Source organism: Notolabrus celidotus, chromosome 11 (assembly GCF_009762535.1).
Source record: "Notolabrus celidotus isolate fNotCel1 chromosome 11, fNotCel1.pri, whole genome shotgun sequence".
Classification (NCBI taxonomy): domain Eukaryota; kingdom Metazoa; phylum Chordata; class Actinopteri; order Labriformes; family Labridae; genus Notolabrus; species Notolabrus celidotus.
The window spans coordinates 19,069,480-19,091,348 of NC_048282.1; the positions used below are offsets into that span (position 1 = coordinate 19,069,480).

The window sequence follows — 21,869 nt, forward strand, 5'->3', positions numbered from 1 at the left end:
AATCAAGACCTCTCCACTGGAAACACCCATGGCGATAGCATTATGTTATTATTTTTATCCATCTCAGAACAATAGCTGGGAGAGTCATAAAATGTGTCAGATAATGCAGAAGAAGACACAGAGATGAATGTTATCACTGTGTCTCTGTGGTCTGACATCTGTAATCTCATACGGAAGTGTAAATTAATTGCAGGTTAAAGGTTGACGTGTCATCAGCCTATCTGTGGATTCCTGGAGGAGTTGGACCTGATGCATCATGGCCACTTTCTCCCCAGCTAAACAGTTTCAACAAATATTTGGCTACAATTTACAAATCAAAAATTATTTGAAATTACACCACTGAAAAAAATGAGCAAAAATGTACAAATTCATGTCATATCTTATCTAAATAACACAATTTTTGCTTTTGTGTTTAGTTATGGCAAAGGTCACTGAGCCCCACAGTGACCATGGAAAGGCGTCCTTGTAAGGGAACTTTCCAGAAGATCCCAGGATGTTGTAGGGAGGGGTGGAGAGGCGAAGCTGCATCTTCCTGTCCTTATGATAAACATGGAAGAAGGCAAGAGTCTGGCCTGAGCAACACAGATGAGAGATATCAAGCTTCATGACAAATGCAGGGAGCGCCTCAATCAAAAAAAGCAACAAACACTTTCATATCTACAGTCAGCCACACCGATGTCGCTCTTCAAAGCAATGCAAGAGAAGAGATTTCCATCTGACATGAAAGGGAAAGGAAGGAAGAAACAATCTGCGGGTAGGAGATGGAAATAAAGTCATTATTATTGGTTTTTATTTTGGTGTCCCCATCCTCCTGCCTCCTTCTGCCTCCTCCTGCCTGCCTCTGGTCTTAGCATTTTACTCCCACATCTCAGGATGGGAGTACATGGCCGGGTGAATGGTTTAGTTTCCTGCAAAGTCAAAGCACCGAAAGCGAGATCTTTCCTGCCTGGTTAAGTCTACACGGCTGTGTTCTTTACAAAGAGACGCTAGTGCTTTGCACCTGGCCTGTTGGTCCGCAAGGTTTTTCATCTTCTGTGTAATTGTTGATGACTAATAGTCACAATTCTGCTTGCTTATACTGGACAAGGATGGAAACTGAATTGCAAGCTCTTCCTTTAATGATACAGTCATTAAAAAAGAGAAATTGAAACTTGGAAACAATGCTGGTTTTGACATTTCAAGTGTTTCTCTTGTCTCTTGGAGCTGAATCGACACTTTGCATGATTTACTTCCTCAGATGGAGGCCATTGGAAGGGCCGGGGGAGGGAAAAGGAAAGTCAATGAGCTGACACCTAACCACCTTCCTCTCTTCTCCCAAACACACACTTATACACACACATGTCCTTTCTTGCCCACTACTGTACCGCCCATTCCACTGTCTCTCAGCATGTTATCAGTGCAGGAAAAGGCAGGGTGGTGCATACTGATGTGGTTGCACACTCTGGATGATTCTTGGCCTATGCACTTAACTGTGTATTTGTACTTGCTCTACCTTTAAAATAACATCTCCGACTGCACATGTTCTGTTATTGCCTCCATTTTCACTCACACAGTAATGTAAAGTGTGAAAATGAAAGCCAGGTTTTATGTTCTTCAGCCTTGATTTGCTCTCTGAAAAGAGCTCAAAGAGCTGAGGTTGAGGCGATGCTGCACTGAGGTGGACAATGGACTGAAAAGGGTGGGACTTCCTGGCCCCAGACAAGCAGGTCAAAGGTCAGGTATGATGCTATACATTGTTTTGTGGTCATGACCCATAATAAGATAACATGCACTGTATAGATTACATATTGCATACTCAAAACGTCTTTTTTATATTGAATAAAGTTTTTGTCTTAAAGGTTTGACACCAAGAGTTATCCATCGCGACGGCCTATGACAGTCAACTGTGTGAAAAGTGTGCTGTGAGTGTGCACGCAGAACGTCGGGCAACTATGGCAAACGGACAGTGTGACCCATTATCAGTTGATTAGCGAGCAAGTCTCGCCTTTTCCTGTGAGGGCTGCTGTCTTTGCAAGCGTACAAACAAGGGAATAACAGCCCCTAATGCACTTTGGCATGAACTTCAAACGGCTGACTGTCAGGAAAGCTAATCTGCGTCTTTTTCCCCCCTTCATTCTTATGTTTTGACAATAAAGATAGCCTATCTCATCCCATTACAAGCTGCCCGTCTCCTGCCTTGTCCCCGATATGGCTGACAACCACTCCAATGGAGTGTGTTACCCAATGGGACTGCTGGGACACTTTGATTGCAACTGCTATCGTCCTTTATATTTCGCTGTGGGGAAATGTTCTGTTGTAGTGTTTCCCTAACTTGAAACAAGGTGTGTAAATGTATGAAGGTTTGATTAGGCTGGTGTAGAATAATAAAGAAAATAATAAAATCTAACCAAAAACTGTACTCTGTTTACTTAAAATCTAACTCAATAGACAAAGTCTTAACAGTGAGCGGGAGACCAAATTCTTACAACTTAGATTGTTATGGATAATACCTGAATAATTTTCTAGAGAAGGGCTTGTGTTTACTTTTACACATTCAGTACATCCTTAAGTGTTGCTTTAATGCGTGTGCCAAGTTATGTCCACAGGATTATCGTGAAAAATGACTGTAAACTGCATTTCTCAGATGTTTTTTGGACCTCTGAATCATCTACCGTTGACCTAACTTGTTGGAGCCTCAGTCTGAGTTTGTTCAACTATAATCATATTGAACAACTCCTTTTTCCTAATGAACTGATCCAACTCACACACACCTTATTTGCAGCGTATGTGTCACCTCCTCAGAAGGTAGCCAGTCTTCGGATGTGCCAGTAATGCTGCAGCAACATTTGTGTTCATTTCCTTTTTGGAAAAGGAAACACAGCTCAAAACAAAACCCAAACTTCAAGCTTAATAACAACATCCAACAAAGAAAAACAAGAAATGCAAACAAAATCAAGAGGGAGAAATTAATCAGAGCTGAGGTTTCCTCTTCCAAAAAATGAGAGAGGAAATGAACAGTAAGCATGAAAAAGGGATGGAAGAAAGGAGGTGGGTGGGTGTTGAGGACATGAAGGAGTAGATGTGAGTGAATGTTGCTTCTCCGCCTGATTTGTAGAGTTTTTATCTAGAGGTTACATCGGATGGGGGAAAGCGTGGGCTACGGCTGTAGTGGCGTCGGTGCTGGACGCTGCTGACAGACAGGCCAAAATAAAGCTTTCTTCTGCTGCTGATTAAAGAAGTGCAACAAAAGGGTGGGGGGGGACAGGCAGACAGGACAGACGCCCTGACCAGCCACACACACCAGGCCACATCAGATCAGTCACAGTGTAGACAGAGTTCATAAAATGTAACAAACATGTAACAGCATCAAAGAGGAGGGTTACAGTGACGGTCACCTTGATGTGTATCTAAAAAGAACACAAACTCGTTAAAAAAACAAGACAGTTTTTATTGCTTTCTGTTAATGATGATGATGATGGTTAAAAACAGCTAAGAGCATCTCAAAGGTAAACAATAAACAACAATTATTAAGATATTTTTGACTCATCTGTATCACGTTCAACATTTTTATGCGTAATGACTTTACATGTGAAGTACAGATCCCAACAATCTTATAAATAATAATACAAACTGTACATAAAAATGTGTGTACCCAAAAACGAAAGAAACTTCCCAGTAAAAGTGAAATGAATAAACCTCAGAGTGCTCCATGTATACATTACACAAAGTAATGAGTGATCAAAGAGGGACTCGCACAACACACTCAATTTTGTTGGGTTTAAGAGACACTGCACCCTGCTGGTCGAACCTACAGCTAATAACCTGCTGATACAGCAGTAAAGGCAAACGGTGACACAGGATCACCAACACATTGAAGAGAATGGAGATACAGCTGACATCATGGAATTGAAGTTCTCAAAGCATAAAAACTGACATCAGAAAGGATTGCATAGACCGATTGTCACATTTGCTTATTGAATATATCCTGAAACAACTCTGAACATTCATCTTATGTCAACATCACGCAGAGATGAAAAAATACTTACCACAAAAAGTTATAGAAAGCATACAAAAAAATGAAATTACTTTTGGTAGTTAAAAGCGGAATGTTGTTAACAAAATATTGCACTTTCCCAAACAAATTCTTAATAATTCACAGTTTGATTGGTCAAAGGCAGAAGTTCCTCTGATTTGAGTGTCACATGGCATTCAAAAGTCTTGCATAAGAAAAAGTGTAAAGCTTTCTTTTAAGACTTCTTGTAAATCATGAGTAATCCTCACTCATTACACTTACTGACATCTAAAAAAGTAAAAACCCTGTTCAATGATAAATCACCACAGAAAATGCTCTTAATTCAACAAGTAAACTTGGGTCATAAAAATGCTCCAACACTGACAATATTACCTCACTCTCATATTCCCTGTGTAATCTAGAGCCATAGATATACAGGGCCCTCTGCATGTCCTATTTTCTCCTACAGCTTCCTCTCATCAACTAACAAAACACTGGTGCAGGCCGGACCACATGGAAGTAAGATTCCCAATCCTAAAATAGTGTTACAACCTAAGAGAGGAAAGTATGGGGGGGGGAGGGAGAGCACTCGACCAATGTGAAGCAGGAAGAGGAAATTATGTCACAGTTACAATGTCATATTTCAAAATAACTCTGCTGACTTTCCACATGTGTCAATAAAACAACGGCTCTTTACTGGATCCTCTTTTCATCAGTGGATTGCTCGTTAGTGTCTGTTATGGCAGGACTGACAAAGTGACTCAATACTCTTTTCCCCTTAATCCAGTTAAAACCATGACTCAGCTAAATGCTTGTACCATCACTTGTCAATACAGCCATATTAAGTCACACAGTTTGACCCCAATATATTGGTCATAGCTTCAACTGCAACTTCCATTGGACATCACAGACACTTATTATCTTCTCCAGTCTCCTCACTCAAGACCCGTCTAAAGTATTAACTGGCAGAGGGACTGAATTGCAAATGTCTTTAATCCAAAAGGTGCAAGATTTGAAGTGGCTTAGTGTCTTAATTGTATGATGGGCAGTGAAAGAGGGAGTCACTGGATTTTAGACAGTCCACTGGCCAGGAGGAGTCTGAAGGGGACAGTGGAGCGTGACACAGTTAAAGGCAGTTTGTGGAGACCTGCAAAAAATGAGGGGAAAAAAACAAAACATCATTCACAATCAGAAGGTGGAGCACTAAACATGCAATGGTAAGAAAATAGTGTTTTTAGATGAAATAAAAAGTCAATTAATCACAGAACAAAAGTGGGTTGTGAGTCAATGGGAAAGTGCATGAGAGCCGCCATGGTGCAGAGATGCTATCTGAGGTGAGGTAGTGTGAGGAAGGGGACTGCGTGTATGCGCGTGTGTGTTGGCATGTCTGTGCTCTGACTGTTGTTTGTGTTTGGTGGAGGGGTCGAGGGCGTGTGTGCTGCAAGGGGTCTAGGGCGGTGTCCCTGAGGGTCCCTAAGGAGAGCCAACTCTCCTCCTGTCCCTTTACACTTTCCTGAAATAATTGTATTCTTTCTATCTGAGGAAGAGAGACCAGCCCACATGGAAATGGTGCCAAAGGTGGGAAAACATATGACACAGCTACCAAAGAGCCATGAGTTTCAGAACAACTCAAGTCCACTGACACAAATATAAAAATAGGCAAGTACTAGACTTTACTTTGAAAAATAGAAAGAAAATAGACTCACCAAAGGCACGGATGAGCTCTCTCTGTACAGCCCAGGTGACTGTCTTGATCAGGGAGGCTGAGGTGAGACCAGCAAATAGCATATTGTACATGAAGACAATGTAGAAGTTCCCAAGCCAGTTATACCGACCAAAGTCTCCCAGTAGATCGAAGCGAGTGATCCCTAAAACAAAAGAATAAATGCAAAAGAATGTTTCACTGGAGGATGAAGGACTGAGACGAGAGCTCACCTGCTGCTACAGTATTCATGGCATACACACACCCTCTTGTGGTTGTTACTAAAACTACAAGTGAAATGTTGATTCAGCAACTCCTGGTGTTACATGGAAGGAGCTGTGCTCTTTTTCCATACAAAATATCATACCACACAACCAAACTACAAATGATCAAAGTATATTACTCTGCCAGATACTTGTGTCGTTGTATGAGAGAACTATTGGACTACTTTCACAGATTTCCACTGTCTTCTTTGAGCTGTCTCATCACCATTCAGCACTATACTTTAAATGTTTGCAGCTGGAAAGGATTTACTTTTTTTTTTTTATCACTGTTCTGTATCATGGGACAGTGGTGTAATGTGAATCAACACCACAATTGTAACTCATCCATTATTGTTATGAATCCTGAAATTCTATATAGAAAATATATACAATATATACACTTAATACAGTGTTGCCACTTGAACTTTTGAAAGGAATATGTATATTATACCTTCATTCCCAGCATAGAACTGTATCTATTCTGCGTTTCTGTATATAATTATTATTAACCCAATTTATATTATTTCATTCGTATTTATATCTTATTTTATTACTTCTTTCTATTAATATTTTGACTTTTTCATACTGTGTATAAGAGCATTCTGTAACAACTGAATTTCCCCCGGGATAAATAAAGTATTTCTGATTCTAATTCTGATTCTGATTCTGATTCTGAAAGAACATGCTCAAAATCTACTAAGAATCAGCTACTGTATATGAAGGGTATATACATTTAAATGGTTAAATGAAATGGTTTTGTTATTGTTATTGATTTCAGTCCACTGACTGTAAAACAAAAATTATAAATTGGGTTTTGCAAGACTTTGAACAGCAGAAAAACTGATATCTTTGTTCAATGAATCAATATTATATTGTATTATGATGATGTAATTAGTCACACCCCTTGAATCAAAGTGTACGTCAAACGGGAACCAAAAACAGTCTCATAAAAATGCTGCATTTGTCATTCATACTGCATTCTTACCGAGTGTGCGTGAAAAGACTGGCAGTGCTGAGCTCAGGATGAGCAGAGAAACGCAGTTTGCAATCATCTGAAACAAAAAGACATTTAGAGATGACTAAAAGTAAACACATATAATTACTAGTTGTATCACACTGTGAGCTGAGATACATGTAAAGTTAAGCTGCAAGGTACCTGTGTAAGATTGGTGTCCTGTGCACGAGGCAGGAGGCCAGTGAAGAGAGGAGAACTATAAAAGCCCACCACTGAGGACACCATCAGATAGCTGAAATGTATTGTCAGGACAACACTGGATAGATGGTTTAAATCCTCACAGGAAATAAAAGTACATTTGCCAACCATTTCTGATACATGATTGTAGCAGCATATGTCAACATCCCATATTGGTCAGAAATCAGGGACAGTCTGTAAGCTGCTGAGTCAGACATTAGCTATGAGTTCAAATGGTAGTACAAAATGTTAGGGGTTGAAAGGATACAGAATAAGGACGACTTGAACTGCAGCGCCCAGTGAGCCGAACATGGAGAAGGAGGCCATCCCCAGGTGAGGGTCCTACAACACATGGAAAAAAGAATCATCAGTGTAAACAGATGACTGGCTGATGCACACTAAGCATGAAAAATATTTTTGGCAAAAACCTCACCTCCATCCCTCTGGGCATGGCTGTCTCATCCAGGAGCAATTCCAACACATTGAAGCAGACCATCAGCACACACATCACCTGAAGGGAATACAGAGTACTTATAAAGTGATAACAACTACCTGTGCTAATAAATAAGAGCTAAAACGTCCTTTTAAGAGAGTCAGTAAATTAGCCTGTACCGTCAGTGCAAGAAGCACCAGCATAGCAAGTGGATAGCCCAAGTTTCTCTGCCAAGCGGATGCTTTCCTACGTGTTTCTGTCAGGAATAAAAGAACAAAATCAGAGAGAACTCATGAATGAGTGTACAGCAACACATGAAAATGTTATCATTGTTAAACAAGTACAGCAGAGAGCAGCCAGCTCGGTGAATCTTACCGAGGGCAATACGCTTGCTCTGTACAGCTAGGTACTCTTTCTTCATTGCCTCCAAATTTAGCTTTACCCAGCACGATGTCCGGCTGCCTATATTCAGGTAAAACACATTTTTACATTTTTTTTTTTTTAACAAAAGTTCAATAAATAGGCTCAAAAATGAATCGTCAGAAAATTGAAAAGGACTGTGTTCACGATGCTGCACTCACAGTTTAGTTTTCTGGAGAGGGCGTCTTCCTCAAATGTAGTACAGTTCAAAGTTTCATCGACATCTTCCAACAGCTGTAGGAATTTGAGAAATCAAATTGAAAACTACACTCTACAGTCATACAAATACTGTTAACGTAAAGGCTAAGGTAGATAAAGTTGAAAGTGTTTGTTCGAGTCACTGGGTCGGTGACTCACCCGGGGTTTGACCAATAAGCTGCCTGTTACACTGAACATCCGGGACAAGCCAAAGGGAGTGCACACTGAAGACAGAAACACACAGATGGTGATATACAAGTTTCGTTTGATTAAATATTGGGCTGCTCATGTAATTGTAATTGATATTTACTTACACAAGAGCATCAACACTCCAAACAGAGAGATGCCCGAGTACAGGTAAGGAAGGTAATACTCCCACAGGTCTGAAATTCATAGGAGAGCGTAAGCGACTATTAAAACTGTAAAACTAGTTATTCATTGAGGAATACCAGTATGATGCGCGTGACTCACCGTAGAGGCTTTTCCTGGCTACGTTGTCATGGAGGAGGGCTGATGCAACCCACACAATGCCCAGCACAAGCAGAGCCAAAAGCAAAAGCAGCACAACTGCTTCATAAACTCGGGCCATGACCCCCTTTACAAAACAAAGGAGATGTTCAATGATTTTGTGGTACATAAACAAATGCGATCAACTTACAGTTAAGTCTTTATCAAATGGTTTTCCTGTGTGGGGATGCCGTTATGAGCCAATTTCAAATACTATACCTTTTTGGATCCAGCAAATCCTTCTGACTCTGTGAAGAAGTACGCAAAGGGCATGAGGAAGACCAAGGACAAATTGGAGAAAAGGAAAACAAGGTTCCATAATCCTGAAGAGAGAGAGAGAGAGAGAGAGAGAGAGAGATGTTGCAAACATTTAAGAAAAAACATCCATTAACATCACAGAGGCATTTTGCCACTGTCAACAACTGTGAGGTGTAGTCCTTTCATGCAGTGGAGCAGGACCACTGACTATGATATTACAACAAAAAAATAATGTATAAGAATTAAAAAGGAATCAAAGCTTAAATTCTAACGAAAGGCCTTGTTAACCTTTTTGTCTTTGTAACCATTGAGCTCTCATGTTAGATCATTTAAAGTGGGAACAAATAAAAATGGCTGTTATTGGAGGGACCAGCAGAGGTAAGCATAGCAGGTGGTAAACAGTTGAACCATTTCTAGAAACATGAGACAGGATCACAGCGGCTGTATCTATAATAGTGATCTGTTTGGACACTAGCCTGTATTGTATTGATTTGGAGCTTATTACCAGTGATCCTCATTAAATCTGAGCTTGTTACAGACTGTTATGCCCTCTGGTTGTTAAAAGTTATGTACTCTTTGTAGTTGTGGACTAATAAAAGAAGTACCATGGATAAGAGATCCATTGAGCCACTGCATGTAGTAGCTCTGTGGGAAGGTAAGCAGAACCTCGTTGGACAAAATGGAGATGGGGAGAAGGAGAACGGCACACACTGCAACAGACAGGGTGAACGTGCACAACCACAGCCTGTGAAAGGATGAAACACAAGCCATCAGTAAAGTCACATTTGTGAATGTTGCTGCTAAGCCTAATCCTAAACCACAGTCTAGTTGAAAGGCTGGAGTGACCCAAGATAAGGTAATACAGTGCCAGCGTGTAAGGACAAAGGGCACAGTGACACCAACAAGCATATAGCAACACAGACGCTAACAAGGCAGGGTTATAAATCTGCAGACTAATGGCTTCAGGGCACTTCACATGTCACGTTGACTACGGTATCCACCATTCACACTGACACTAATCATAGGGAGAGAGTGAACACAGATTCCTGTGGGTCAGTCAATCATTAGAGATTTTCACTTACGCAATTTTGTTGACAGTCGCATCTTCAGAATCATCTGAAAAAGAGGAGAAACACATTCTGACTGATGTTTTTTTTTTTTTACATCTGTGGTTCAACAGTGTTAAGTTGTAACAGACACAACCAACTTATTTTCTCTGTCTACCTAACTGAGAAGCCTTAAAGACAAACAATTCCAAGTGCAAACAGGTTATGTGTTGAAATGTAAATATCAAATTGAGAAAACATCCTTTAGCACACACCTGTAACATTTTTCAAGATACACATTCCACCTCATTACAACTGTTTCTATTGGTCAGTTTAAAACCATGTGTGATAACTACTTAATTCATGAATGTAACTATCCTTCTCCGCCCGCTTTTTTTTCTGCTACCAATAATTACGACATTTTTGCTTTGCTTTTTTTGTGTTTGCTATTATTTGTTTATGGAATTTTTTTTAAAGTTAGATTTTTGGGCACTTTTACCTTTAATGATAGGACAGCTGAAGAGAGACAGGAAATGTGGCGAGTAGAGAGTGGGGGAGGACATGCAGCAAATGGTTGACCGGCCGGGAGTCAAACTGGCAACCTCTGCGACGAGGACTGTAGCCTCTATACATGGGGTGCTTAGACCACCAGCGTCCCGTTTAAGTTCATATTAATAGTACTCTCAATGTCATTGTTAATGAGGGCATGCCATCAGTGACGCAGCATGGTTAAATAAATGCTGTATGAATGAAAGTCTGTGATATCATTAGAAAGGCAAAAGCTGTTTGTGAATATGATGACATGAACGAATGGCATGAATAAAGACACTGTATATATGAGAAAGCTGTGATGGGGTCCATATGAGGAGGAGTGAAGTCAAGTTTAACCGGTTAGTGAGTGAGTGAAGGGGGGCCAGGTTAGGAACATTTTGTTCAAGCAAGACCAGGACCCTTGTAGAAACTGAATTACATGTGAGTAGAGTGAAGAGTGCAAAAAAGACAATTTTGCAAGTTTTGCACAAAATACTCTATAACCAGTTAAGTTTTAAGCAACATGCAGTTGTTTTATTTAACTCTGCACGATACCGAAACTTCTCTCTGTGCAAATTTTGGAAAAGTCGTTAAAAAAATGAGGTCAAGCCTTAGGGTTAAAAACCAGTTCTTGGCTCCTAAGATCCAAAAACAACTCTATCAAAATATTGCACAATCATTATGTAGCTACAGGGCACAACTGCTCTGCTGTGGCTAATGCACAGACATCACTAACAGCAGGCTCAAGCAGAGTAGGTTTCCACCCCTTTAAAAAATAAAAGTTAAAACAACAGAAAAAAGAAAAAACAGCTGTCTCTCAGGTTCCAACAAGAGCATAGGAACCCTGCTAGTTGGATTTCCGACATCTGGTTTCAATAGTGTAGTTATTGGATTTATTATGTAATAGATTGGCAGGTCAAACTGCAGAATGCTGAACCTATCTGAAGCAGTTAGTTAAACATATTACACTTTTTAGATTTTAGACAATACAGACAAACATTGTACACATTCCACTGATGGAACAAAGATTGTTTTTCAGCTATTAATTTGTTAATTTGCAACATGTTTTAACATGTTCTTCAAACAGCAAGATAATCAAAAACTGAAAGTCAGATTTTTTCATGTGGTTTGTACAGCATATGCTTGTAGAAAAGTGATCTCCTTAGACGTGTTTTCGTCTAAATGGAGGGGGCCTGAGGCTACGAGTCAGAAGTACACGTCTGTTTGTCTTGTAACAACATTCTTCACTACCCCTCCACCACCTTGGTCCACAAGGACACTGCTTGAAGAAGTGGTTATATGTTACATAACACGCCTTCTGCACCTCTGGACTGCGACAGTCAAGGTCCAGAGGCTTGGGTTGAGAGTTGCAAGCCTGGGCTCTTTTTACATACAAGCAGACAAGATATCTATGGTGCAACTTTGAGGTCACCCTAAAATCAGATGATATTGCCCCCCTAATCCATCTGTCCCCAACCAACTCTAGCTAAAAAAGACTTGATATTGACAATGCAATGGGTAGTTTCTGAGCAGCACCTGTTCTTACTTGAAAAATGTGGCCTACATACTGTGTGACAGAAAGAAACCTGTATGCTGTCAACACCATCTATTCCCCTCCCGGCAATTCTCCATTCTAAGCCTTTGATGAAACTATTTCTAACAGAGCAGTCTTTGTGTGGTGCACCTTTTAAAAATCACGGAGGAGAGTGGTTTTAAAACTAACCTGTGACAAACTCTGCAGCTTTCCTGAAGTGGGTAAGTATGAGGTAGGACACCATGTAAAGGCATGTGAACAGGAGTACACAGATCTGCAGAAAGAAAGACAAAGATAAATTATTGTATTTGACTCATTCACTTTACATAGTTTGAGAACATAGCCCAAAATCAGAGGTTTCTTGAACTTGATGCATAACTTATTTCGTCTTTGTAGAAAATTCATTATTTCGAGCAGATACACAATAAAATAAACAAAAAGGCTGTGCATTGAAAGAAAATGAAGCAGCCTAAACAGTTCAAAATTTTGACGTGACAAAAACGGACAGATGGAGTCTGAAGATTACCAATTTATCCCAACCAAGAGCGAAATGGGAGACAGTGATAAAGTAGGAGGGATTAAGGGTAGTAAAAAGAGGTTTAATACCAGTAGCAGCCCCCATACTGGGTGCAACAATCCTTATCTGACATAATACTAAATCTACCAGAAAATGTAGGCTAAACCTATATTCCCCCAGTAATCTGTTGTCTGATCTCAACAGATAACCCCAAAAACAGAATCTCTCAGAGGAACTCTGGTTCTGTACATGCCATTCAACTGGCTTCAGTTAGTCGATGCTCAGACGCACAAAAGAATGCAAAATACAGGATGACTCAACAGATCGGACCTTACCAAAGAAAACAGAATGATGTTATAGCAAAAAGTAGTGGCCACCTCCTTAAAAATCTGAATGCTGAATGTGTGTTTCAGGAATGAAAACCCAGTGAGTGACAGAGAGTGCATGAACTTCTCTGTCACAGCATGGTATATTTAATGAATGTAACAAGAAGGCAGTGGTTTTTACAACAGTAAACAGACGTGTTCCACAGATAAAATAGAGATAGAAACATTTTTACTAAATCAACCACTTGTCCACTACTGGACTAAAATAAATGTAAAGGCCTTATTTCTATCCTCCCTGTCTGCAGGGTGGTATTATTCACTCTCAGCTGGTCTGGTCAAGCTCTACAGCTTCAGTCATGATGGTGAGTCAGCTGCACTCAGTGGGAATTTGGAGAGTTTACATCATTTGAACAAGTCCAATCACTAACGAGGGCAGGGGGTCTCAGGAGGCAGTTCACAATGCGAAAAGGACACTGCAGTAGTCACTCTAGTGTTTACTAAATATCCAAGATGGCTGGTAAAGCAGAGTCTTACACTCTCATGGTAGAGTGACACTTTTGCATGCAGCTCAACCTGAAAATATGGGGAAATGTTCAGGAGTTTAGTGCTGTCTGAGTAAAGCCTTAGTGTTATATGCTAACTTTAAAATGCTAGTGTGCTATTTCAAACTTGGGAATCCAAGTACAGCAGAAACTGACATGGATTCAGTCTTTGTTCAGGATGTATATTGTCATAAACCTCAGTGCTTAAACCCTGTAGGGTCACCTTATCATCATCATCATCATCTTATATGGATTAATATTGCCTGGGATTAATCTTCAAGGTTCATCCATTCATAGCAGAGATAAAGTGTACCAAAGTGAAGGACTGACAGATGGAAAAACTATGTTGCCATACCACATATACATCCTGCATTGCACTCAGAGGAAACCCAGTAAGAGTGGCGAAATGTTTAATTTGTACCTGAGGTAAGAACATCAATAAACTAAGTCAGAGATGCTTTCTAAAGAATGACAGAAATGTGACGACATACTTACGATTTTAATTCTAGTGTCTTTGTGCAAACAAGGGCATCAAGAGTGCATTGAAAATAATCTGTTAAGTTTTTCTCTTCACTGTTACAAAATGTTTGAGGCACTGAAATGTCATATTTAATTCATTGCATATAAATGTATATATTTATCATTATTTTATTTTTTTCTCTCTTTTCCATCAAAGTATTAGAATTATTAGCATTAGAATTTTTAGTACTATTATGTTTATATCTTCATATATTTCTATGCAAGTTAAGTATGCCTCTCCCTCAGTTTCAAACTCTCAATTATCCAATTGCTCCAAAGATTATTATTATCTTTCATTTATCTAATTGTATTCATTTGCCATCCTTTTCCCAAACACTCTTAAAATTTCTTAACACTTAATGCATAATTTGACAAAAACATTAAATTTCAAGATATATCTTACAGCAGTCAATTGGACATTGTTGACATACCATCACCTCCTCAGTTTTGAAATTTTTTAAAAAGTTTAAGTTTGCCTGCTCGATCTATAAAATCTTGCATGGACTTGCTCTACCGCCTCTCGGTGAATATATTCAAATTAAATCTAGAGACAGAAACACAACCAGAGCCTGCACTAGAGGAGACTGTGTGATACCATTTAGGCGTACTACATTTAGTCAATTTGTGCTGTCTGTTAGGGGAGGGGAGGTCTGGAACAAAATACCGGTGGCAATAAGGGAATGCCCCACTTACCCCACATTCACAACCCATCTTTAACGATGGCTCAAGACACAGCAGGTCTGTAACTATCTGTATCCATTGCTGTCTCTCTTTCCCTTTGTGTGTGTGCGTGTGTGTGTGCGTGTGTGTGCGTGTGTGCGTGTGTGTTCTTGTGTGATATTCTGATATGTTGGTCCATGTTTAGTTGGTCCAACTCAGGACATTACTTGACTATGCTGAACAGCACTTTAATGTGTTTACTTGCACATTTGTATATCTTATATTTGCTCTTGTGATGTATTGTTGTTTTTTTTGGCATGCTATCATGATGTACTGTTTCCATAAATTCTGTTTTGACCTGCCGGGGACTACAGATGAAAATTAGCCTTATGGCTAACTCTGGCATATTTACATTGATGCAACTGAAATGTTCATTAATATGCACTGTCCCTTTAAATAAATAAATAAATAAAATAAAAAATTTCACTACTGGTATACTTTCTGTTTGTGTTGCTGTTGTCCCTTGTCATGTGTTTCGTATAACTTTGTTAACTGAGCTTTTGCTTATTTGTTAGTCAAAAAAACCACCAATAAAAATACAATTTTAAAAAGTATTACGTTTTAATGAAACTTGTGTTTCAGTAATAAAGGCCACTATTTGTACTTCATTAAAACATAACAATAACTATATAAAGGTCCCAAAAGCCACCTAGACGCCTCATCCTGTTCAGGTGGAAGTACACACTCCCTCCTTCCCATAACAGCTGGCTCAGGGAGATTCTTAGTCAAATTCAACTTGAGAAGATCCGATTCTCACTTGCTGGGTCAAGCAGTTCTTTTGACATGAACCAGGAGGCCCTTCACCGAATACTTACACAAAACAACTGTTCACCCAGATGAAGCTTAGTTGCCCCCCTTCCCCTCTCTCTTTCCCATTCTCTCCCCCACTTCCTTCTATCTTTAATGCTTCAATGTTTATTTAACTTTTTAAAATGTGTTTATTTATTCATTCATTTTACCTAATTAGTTCTGTCTGTTTTTTTTTTTCAACTGTCCATCGTATCCCTATTAAATTTTTTGTTTTTGTTTTTTGTTTCTTATGTGAGTAATATGAGGTTTCGGTGGGAGGGGCTTTGGGTCATGGTCATGAAATGGCCAGTAAAATTCTTGTATCCTGTTGTATTGAAGTACTGCCATTGGTGCACACACTCTTTGTATCTCCTTTTTACACTGTCAATGCTTACAAGCACTGTAATTACAGAATCAATAAAAACAATAATTGTGAAGAAAAGGTCCCAAAACAATAGAGACTTAGGTCAAATACTCCAAACACTTCTTTCAATTCCCCTAAAAACATAACAAAAAGGTATTTTAACTAGGACCTCTTGGACATATGGCAGAATAACAATTACTGTAGCAGTATGGGCATACACCCCCCTTTCTGAACATGAGGGGTTAATGGAGCTGCAAGATGTTGACCCCTTTTAGAGTAAGAACGAAATATTGTAAATGAAATGAGGTAGAAGAACATTTCCCTCTAACATGCGTTCTGTATGCCATGCATTGTCGAATTTATCTAGTAAACATTTAGTTTTAAACTAACACAAAAGGTGATCTCTTGAGAATGGTCATTTTCCACTATGTAAAAGGTAACGTTCATTTGTCACATACAAGCTGCCTCGTATAACAATAATGGACTGTACAACTACAACTCGATTTTGCAAGAGCTTGCACGGGTTTATGGCTAACAAAGAATGTGCATTTGGTGGGAAATAGGTGGCATGGGAGATTAACACCCATATAGTCTATATGAACACATGCTAACTGGCAATGCTGGGAGCTGGTGGCACACAACAGGCCACTGAGAAGAAGGTTTAACATAGCCCAGAATACAGAGAGACATCCTTGTATTGAGCAGAGAGTCCAAGGGCCAGGAGTTCAGTTAGAGTATTTAAAATTCACTGTGTTACCTAAACATCTTTGTGCTGATTCAAGCACAAAACAATGACGCTCTAATGTTTTCACATCTTGCCTAACCTTGCAGTTCTGGTACCGATTCAAAGGAGCAGGAGGTTGGCAGTGGCACAGTAAATCCCCACAAAATGTCAAGTGGACAAATGTCAAGCTGGTTATTTCAGCGGCACAGAGCCGCTTGTCCAACTAAACACATTCACAGCAAAACATGCCGTCCTTTGTTTACAAGTAAGAGGATAGATTAGGCAACACCTATGCTAGATTTATTCAACAGCCAGAAACAACTTTAAATGTTTCATGGGCAAAGCCATCCTAATCCATGAACAGGTGGGCAGCTACAGTATGTTGTTTCAAGAGTTTTGATCATTTTACTGGAATGTGTGAGCAAATGTTTGATAGCTTAGTTGACGTAATTTCAGGGAGGCTAGAGCTGAAAACTGAGTGAGGTATTCAGTTCTCTAAAAAACATTGAATGCCAAAAGTGCCAATGTGCTTTGATTGTAATCTTCTCACACATCAGTTATACAACCTTTGCTTAAAAAGCCTGAAACAAAGCAAATAGATATGATCCAACGATCAAATCAAATTACAGATCCTCAATGTCTCCCTTCTTTTCCTTAAAGCTCCTTATAAACACGCTTCTTCCAGCGCGCTTGTCTTTCTGTTCTGTAGCTTACATAACACTCCAACAGGGTGTTACACTTCTTTATTTATCATGAGCTTTTATTTCACTGATCATTGATCCTTCTTGATGCCTCTAGGCACAGGGTGTGGGCTCTGGGTGTGTACTCGAGGATCTACTGTTCATGTCTTGTGGACAATGTCTGTAAACTATTTGGTTACACTTGCCTGATGTTTCCATTTAACTCTGTTTACAGTGTTTGACACGAACAGTTTGGCTGAGTGTTCTGCTTACCTGTCCCATAAAAGAACAATTAAATAAAAGGTTTGAAATTAAAACTATCACTGTTCTGTGTCTTCCAAATAAGGCATGATCGATTCCATATTTCAATATTTGAAATATGTTAAGAAATGCTGTTAATAGTACTTAAAACAAATGCCTTTCATCAAGCTCAAAATATTCCCATTGTTCTGTCCTGTAACAACACACTAAACTAAGTACTATTATTATGTAAATGAGACTGGATGTCTTCTGACCACTGGGAGATTACTGCAGGCCTGGCCTTTGCAAAGTCTTGTGACTCGGAAGCAGGAAGCCCAAACCGTCTCATATTATAAGTATTTGTTTTAATGCACACGCCACTTTTAAATCAGAGCAGTTTTCAATCCAAAAGACCTCCAGGCAGAACCTGATTTCTGGATACTGTGACATAATGATAGTAGTCAAAAAAAGAGTATTTATTTTTTATGTTTACTTACTATTAAGTGCTTTACACAAATATTTAACTTAGGTTGTTTGTTGGTTTGACTTTTTACATTTTTGTTTTTATGCCCTGTGTGAAAAAAGGTTTATGGAAATATTATATTTGGTTTAGAACACACGAGGGATGTGTTAGAACACACAAGGGATGTGTTCTAATACCCCTCAGTAATAGTCAGGTAACACAACAACCTTTTATTTATTTAGATGACTCTCTTGAGACTCATTTTACCATTTTCTAAAATTGAAATCAAGGGGTATACTGACAAATAAAGGCCCAGAGGCCCACACCAAAAAATATTAAAACCAATATTTTCATGGATAAGGAAGCCGAACAAGGTAACCAAGAGATGAGAAACAAATTAGATGATAGTTAATTGTTTTTAGTGTATTTTACAGCTGATTTAAGACACGGGTCATAACCGACCTGTTAACACAATAGATGGTAACAGAAAGCTAACACAAGAGGAAGTTTAATCTGATATATTTTCATCAACATCTAATCTTTAGATTTGCAATATCTGTATCTCTCTGCTCTCAATGTGTTGAATCTTTCTCCATTACATGCTTTGCAATTACAAAACACCATAACTCTGTTGGCACTCCAATCCTATATTCTTCAATTCAAAATGAGCTTATCATGAAAGGCCAAGCATGAAGCCATTATTAAGCAGAGATGCAGGGCCAGCTGATCAGCATGAGGGGGGTGTACTGAGATGAGATGGTAAGCGTGGTCAGGCAGAGGCTTAAGATGGGTGTGTTGACTAATGGCATTATGTCTTTAGGTGAAAGGGATAATGACAATGAAGGAGCATTTGAATAATATCAGAGCTTCTTTAAAGTAGAAGGTGTAGGTATAATAGTGCCAAAGATGCTGTATTTCCATGAAGCGTAAACCATAGTATCAGAGCCTAGGAACTAAACAACAATTATTACAGGGTATGTCAAAAGGGTGTAATTCATAGAGGTCAGGCTAGACTTATATGCAGTTGCACAGTATGGTTCATCATCTCCTCCTGTACTAGAACTTTGTGGACTACATTTTTTCTTATCTATGTACAGCTGAGCAAAACCAGGGCAAATTGATAAGTCAACCACAGAATGAAGTGTGTCCCTGACATGTGTTAATGTTGCGTATAAGTACATGGTATCAGTAATATCTCTTGTATCTTATAGAAAACTGTGAAAGAGATCTGGCTGTACTGTAAAGGTTCTAAGGTCAACATCCATGTGTCATGCTGTAACTGGACTGATCTTTCTGTAAAGTCTGAAGTTCAACTGGCCCTGGGTGTTACACAAAACAGTCAATCACTGTGAAAATGGGACAACTTAGAGGCATCATTACTGAAAACGTGAAAGAGGGATTAAAACCACAGCAAACAGATAGGCCACAGTCAGAAGACTTCAACAGATGTACTCCCAGTCCCCGCAGATGATGAGTAAGTTCTCTGATGTTCCTTTGCATGATGACCAGCTGCAGCTGTGCAATAATTAAGAAGTGAAGCTGGCTTTAACTGCAAGAATAAGCTCAATTTAAACGTAAATAACCTGAAAGATGCGTTCAAACTTCTGTTATGGAAACTCCAACCCATTGTTGAAATGTTAGACTTTGGCAAATTGCATCAGAGGGTTAAATTATACGACACGAGTGCAAATGAGCAAATTGCTTCATGAAGTGTCTTATTGTAACCTACTTCTCCTGTGACTGTATTGTTAGAGGCGACCCTCATATGCATATTAACCGACGGTCACAATAGAACAGCGTTACTTACTATAGTCTCCCTGACACGGTTGTGGAAAAGTTGCTCTCTAACCGACACGTCCTCCGTTTCCATTCTCCAATACCATCACCGTATCCTCAGGCTTAAAAAGCGCTGGTGCTGGTACGACTGAGAAATTGTTAAAAAGTTATTAAAACACGGGGCATTTTCTTAGGACAGCCGTGGTAGCGTACATGGTCAACTCCCAGCTGCGTTAGTCGGCAAACCTCGCCTGCTGCCTCCCTCAGCAGCTCTGATAAACCACGAACAAGGAGGGGTCTCAGGGGGGGCGGGGCTAGGCAGAAGGCAGGAGGACCGGAGAGTCGGACAGGTAGCTGTCAGTCATCACCACAGTTATTATTATTACAGCGTCATCATTCTATTTATGTCATCCGTGTACAAAGGTGTGTAAGCATCAAACATACCAGGTAATCAAAGGTTAAAATGGTCATGACGTGTGCATATTATTCAATGAGGCCAACATTTTGATTCATCCAAATTCTAAGGAATAAATTAATAGATTCTGACTGAGGAGATGAGGACCTTAGCTTTTTTTATTATTATTATTAATAATAATAATAATAATAATAATAATAATAATAATAATAATAATAATAATAATAATGCATTTTATTTATAAAAGCGCTTTAAAAGTTTCTCCAAGGCACTTTACAGGAAAATAAATTGTACAATAGAAAAGCAAAGGAAAACAGTGCAAAAAAGCAAGGGAAAGCAAAGCAGCATAACAAAACAAACAAAAAAAAAAAACATAACAAAACAAAACATACTTGAGTATGTTCATTTTATGCCACTTGATTTATTATTGAGGTGCATTTTAGACTGTATTATTTAAGATAAAGTGGTGGATAGTAACAAAGTAATTTCACTTGAGTACTGTAGGCTACTTAAGTACATTTTTGAGTATCTGTACTTTACTTGAGTATTATTTTTTGGGGATACTTATTACTTTTACTCCACTACATTCAGAAGACAATTATTGTACTTTTGACTCCACTACATTTCTATCAATGCTCTAGTTACTCACTACTTTTGCTTCGAAGTCAGCTCATGAATTTCCTTCTCTTTTCTGAAATCTGATCCTAAGACAGTAAAATGTGTTTGTGTAGTTCTATTTGTCTCAGTGTATATCGTGCATCTCCACAGTTGAACGTTGAGCAAACACAGAGCTAATTTCACTCAGATCAGGCAGTTCATTTAGAGGTGGTAATGGTGGCTATAATTCTCCACCTGAGCACCCATGGCCGAATCTTCAGCCCGTGTTAGAGGTTTTTCAAATGAAGAATGATACATATCATTTTAAATGTTCTCCCTGTTTCCCACTCTGCTCAAACACACAAAAATTCACTGTCCAACCTGAGAAAGCGTGTTGAGCTACGTAACATTTGTTTCATTCCAGATGAACATTTCAAACTAAGTTGTCTGTGCCTGAAGTAACTTAGTGTCTGTTTTTATTCCATGGTATAGTTTTTAGAGATTTCAAGTAATGGTTTCTAAATAAACATAATGTAACATAATGTACTCCTATGTATTCTTGACTGCACTTATGTATTATGAAAATACAATGTTTTGAGATTTTTCAAAAATTACTTTGAATACTTCAGTATTTTTAAAAGCAAGTACTCCAGTACTTTAACTCAAGTAATAATCTGACAGACCAACTCTCACTTGTATTGGAGTAATGTTTGACCAGGAGTATCTATACTCCTGTATAGTATAGTATCTTTGACTTAAGTAATGAAGCTGTGTACTTTGTCTACCACTGTTAAGATATAGCATTTTATTACTATATCTAAATGAGAACTGCTTACCCTTTATAACATCAGTATTTGGTCATCATAAAACACACGAAAAAGCCACAACCCTCAAAGGCCTGTTTTGTCTTCACTTCAGGTACATTACTTTTGATACTTTAAAGAAAGCCTACATTTCTCCCACAATAGCGATGTGCTGTGTATGTTTAAAGGCAAACAGGAGTTTTACTTCTGAATAAACATAGTTTTTCATCTTTGGGATACACATTTTGAACTCAGCTATGTGTTTTGTCATTGTTGTTGGTTTTATTTATTTTCTGTCTGTTTTTGTTTATGACGCAAT

The 21,869-nt window shown here is 38.9% G+C and overlaps 1 protein-coding gene across 1 annotated transcript; it reads right to left on the reverse strand.

Annotated features, from left to right (window-relative positions):
- Nucleotides 1-3,406: 3,406 nt before the first annotated feature.
- Nucleotides 3,407-20,034, reverse strand: lmbr1l (limb development membrane protein 1-like). The gene is made up of 17 exons (XM_034695304.1): nt 19,767-20,034; nt 12,265-12,349; nt 10,047-10,080; nt 9,570-9,709; nt 8,926-9,029; nt 8,671-8,794; nt 8,514-8,582; nt 8,359-8,423; nt 8,163-8,235; nt 7,957-8,043; nt 7,761-7,837; nt 7,582-7,659; nt 7,417-7,490; nt 7,113-7,203; nt 6,942-7,008; nt 5,698-5,859; nt 3,407-5,138 (listed from the first exon to the last, which is right to left on the reverse strand). Exons 1-17 carry the CDS (start codon nt 19,827-19,829, stop codon nt 5,053-5,055), a joined length of 1,479 nt encoding a protein of 492 aa, XP_034551195.1. The 5' UTR covers nt 19,830-20,034; the 3' UTR covers nt 3,407-5,052.
- Between the last annotated feature and the right edge of the window lie 1,835 nt (nt 20,035-21,869).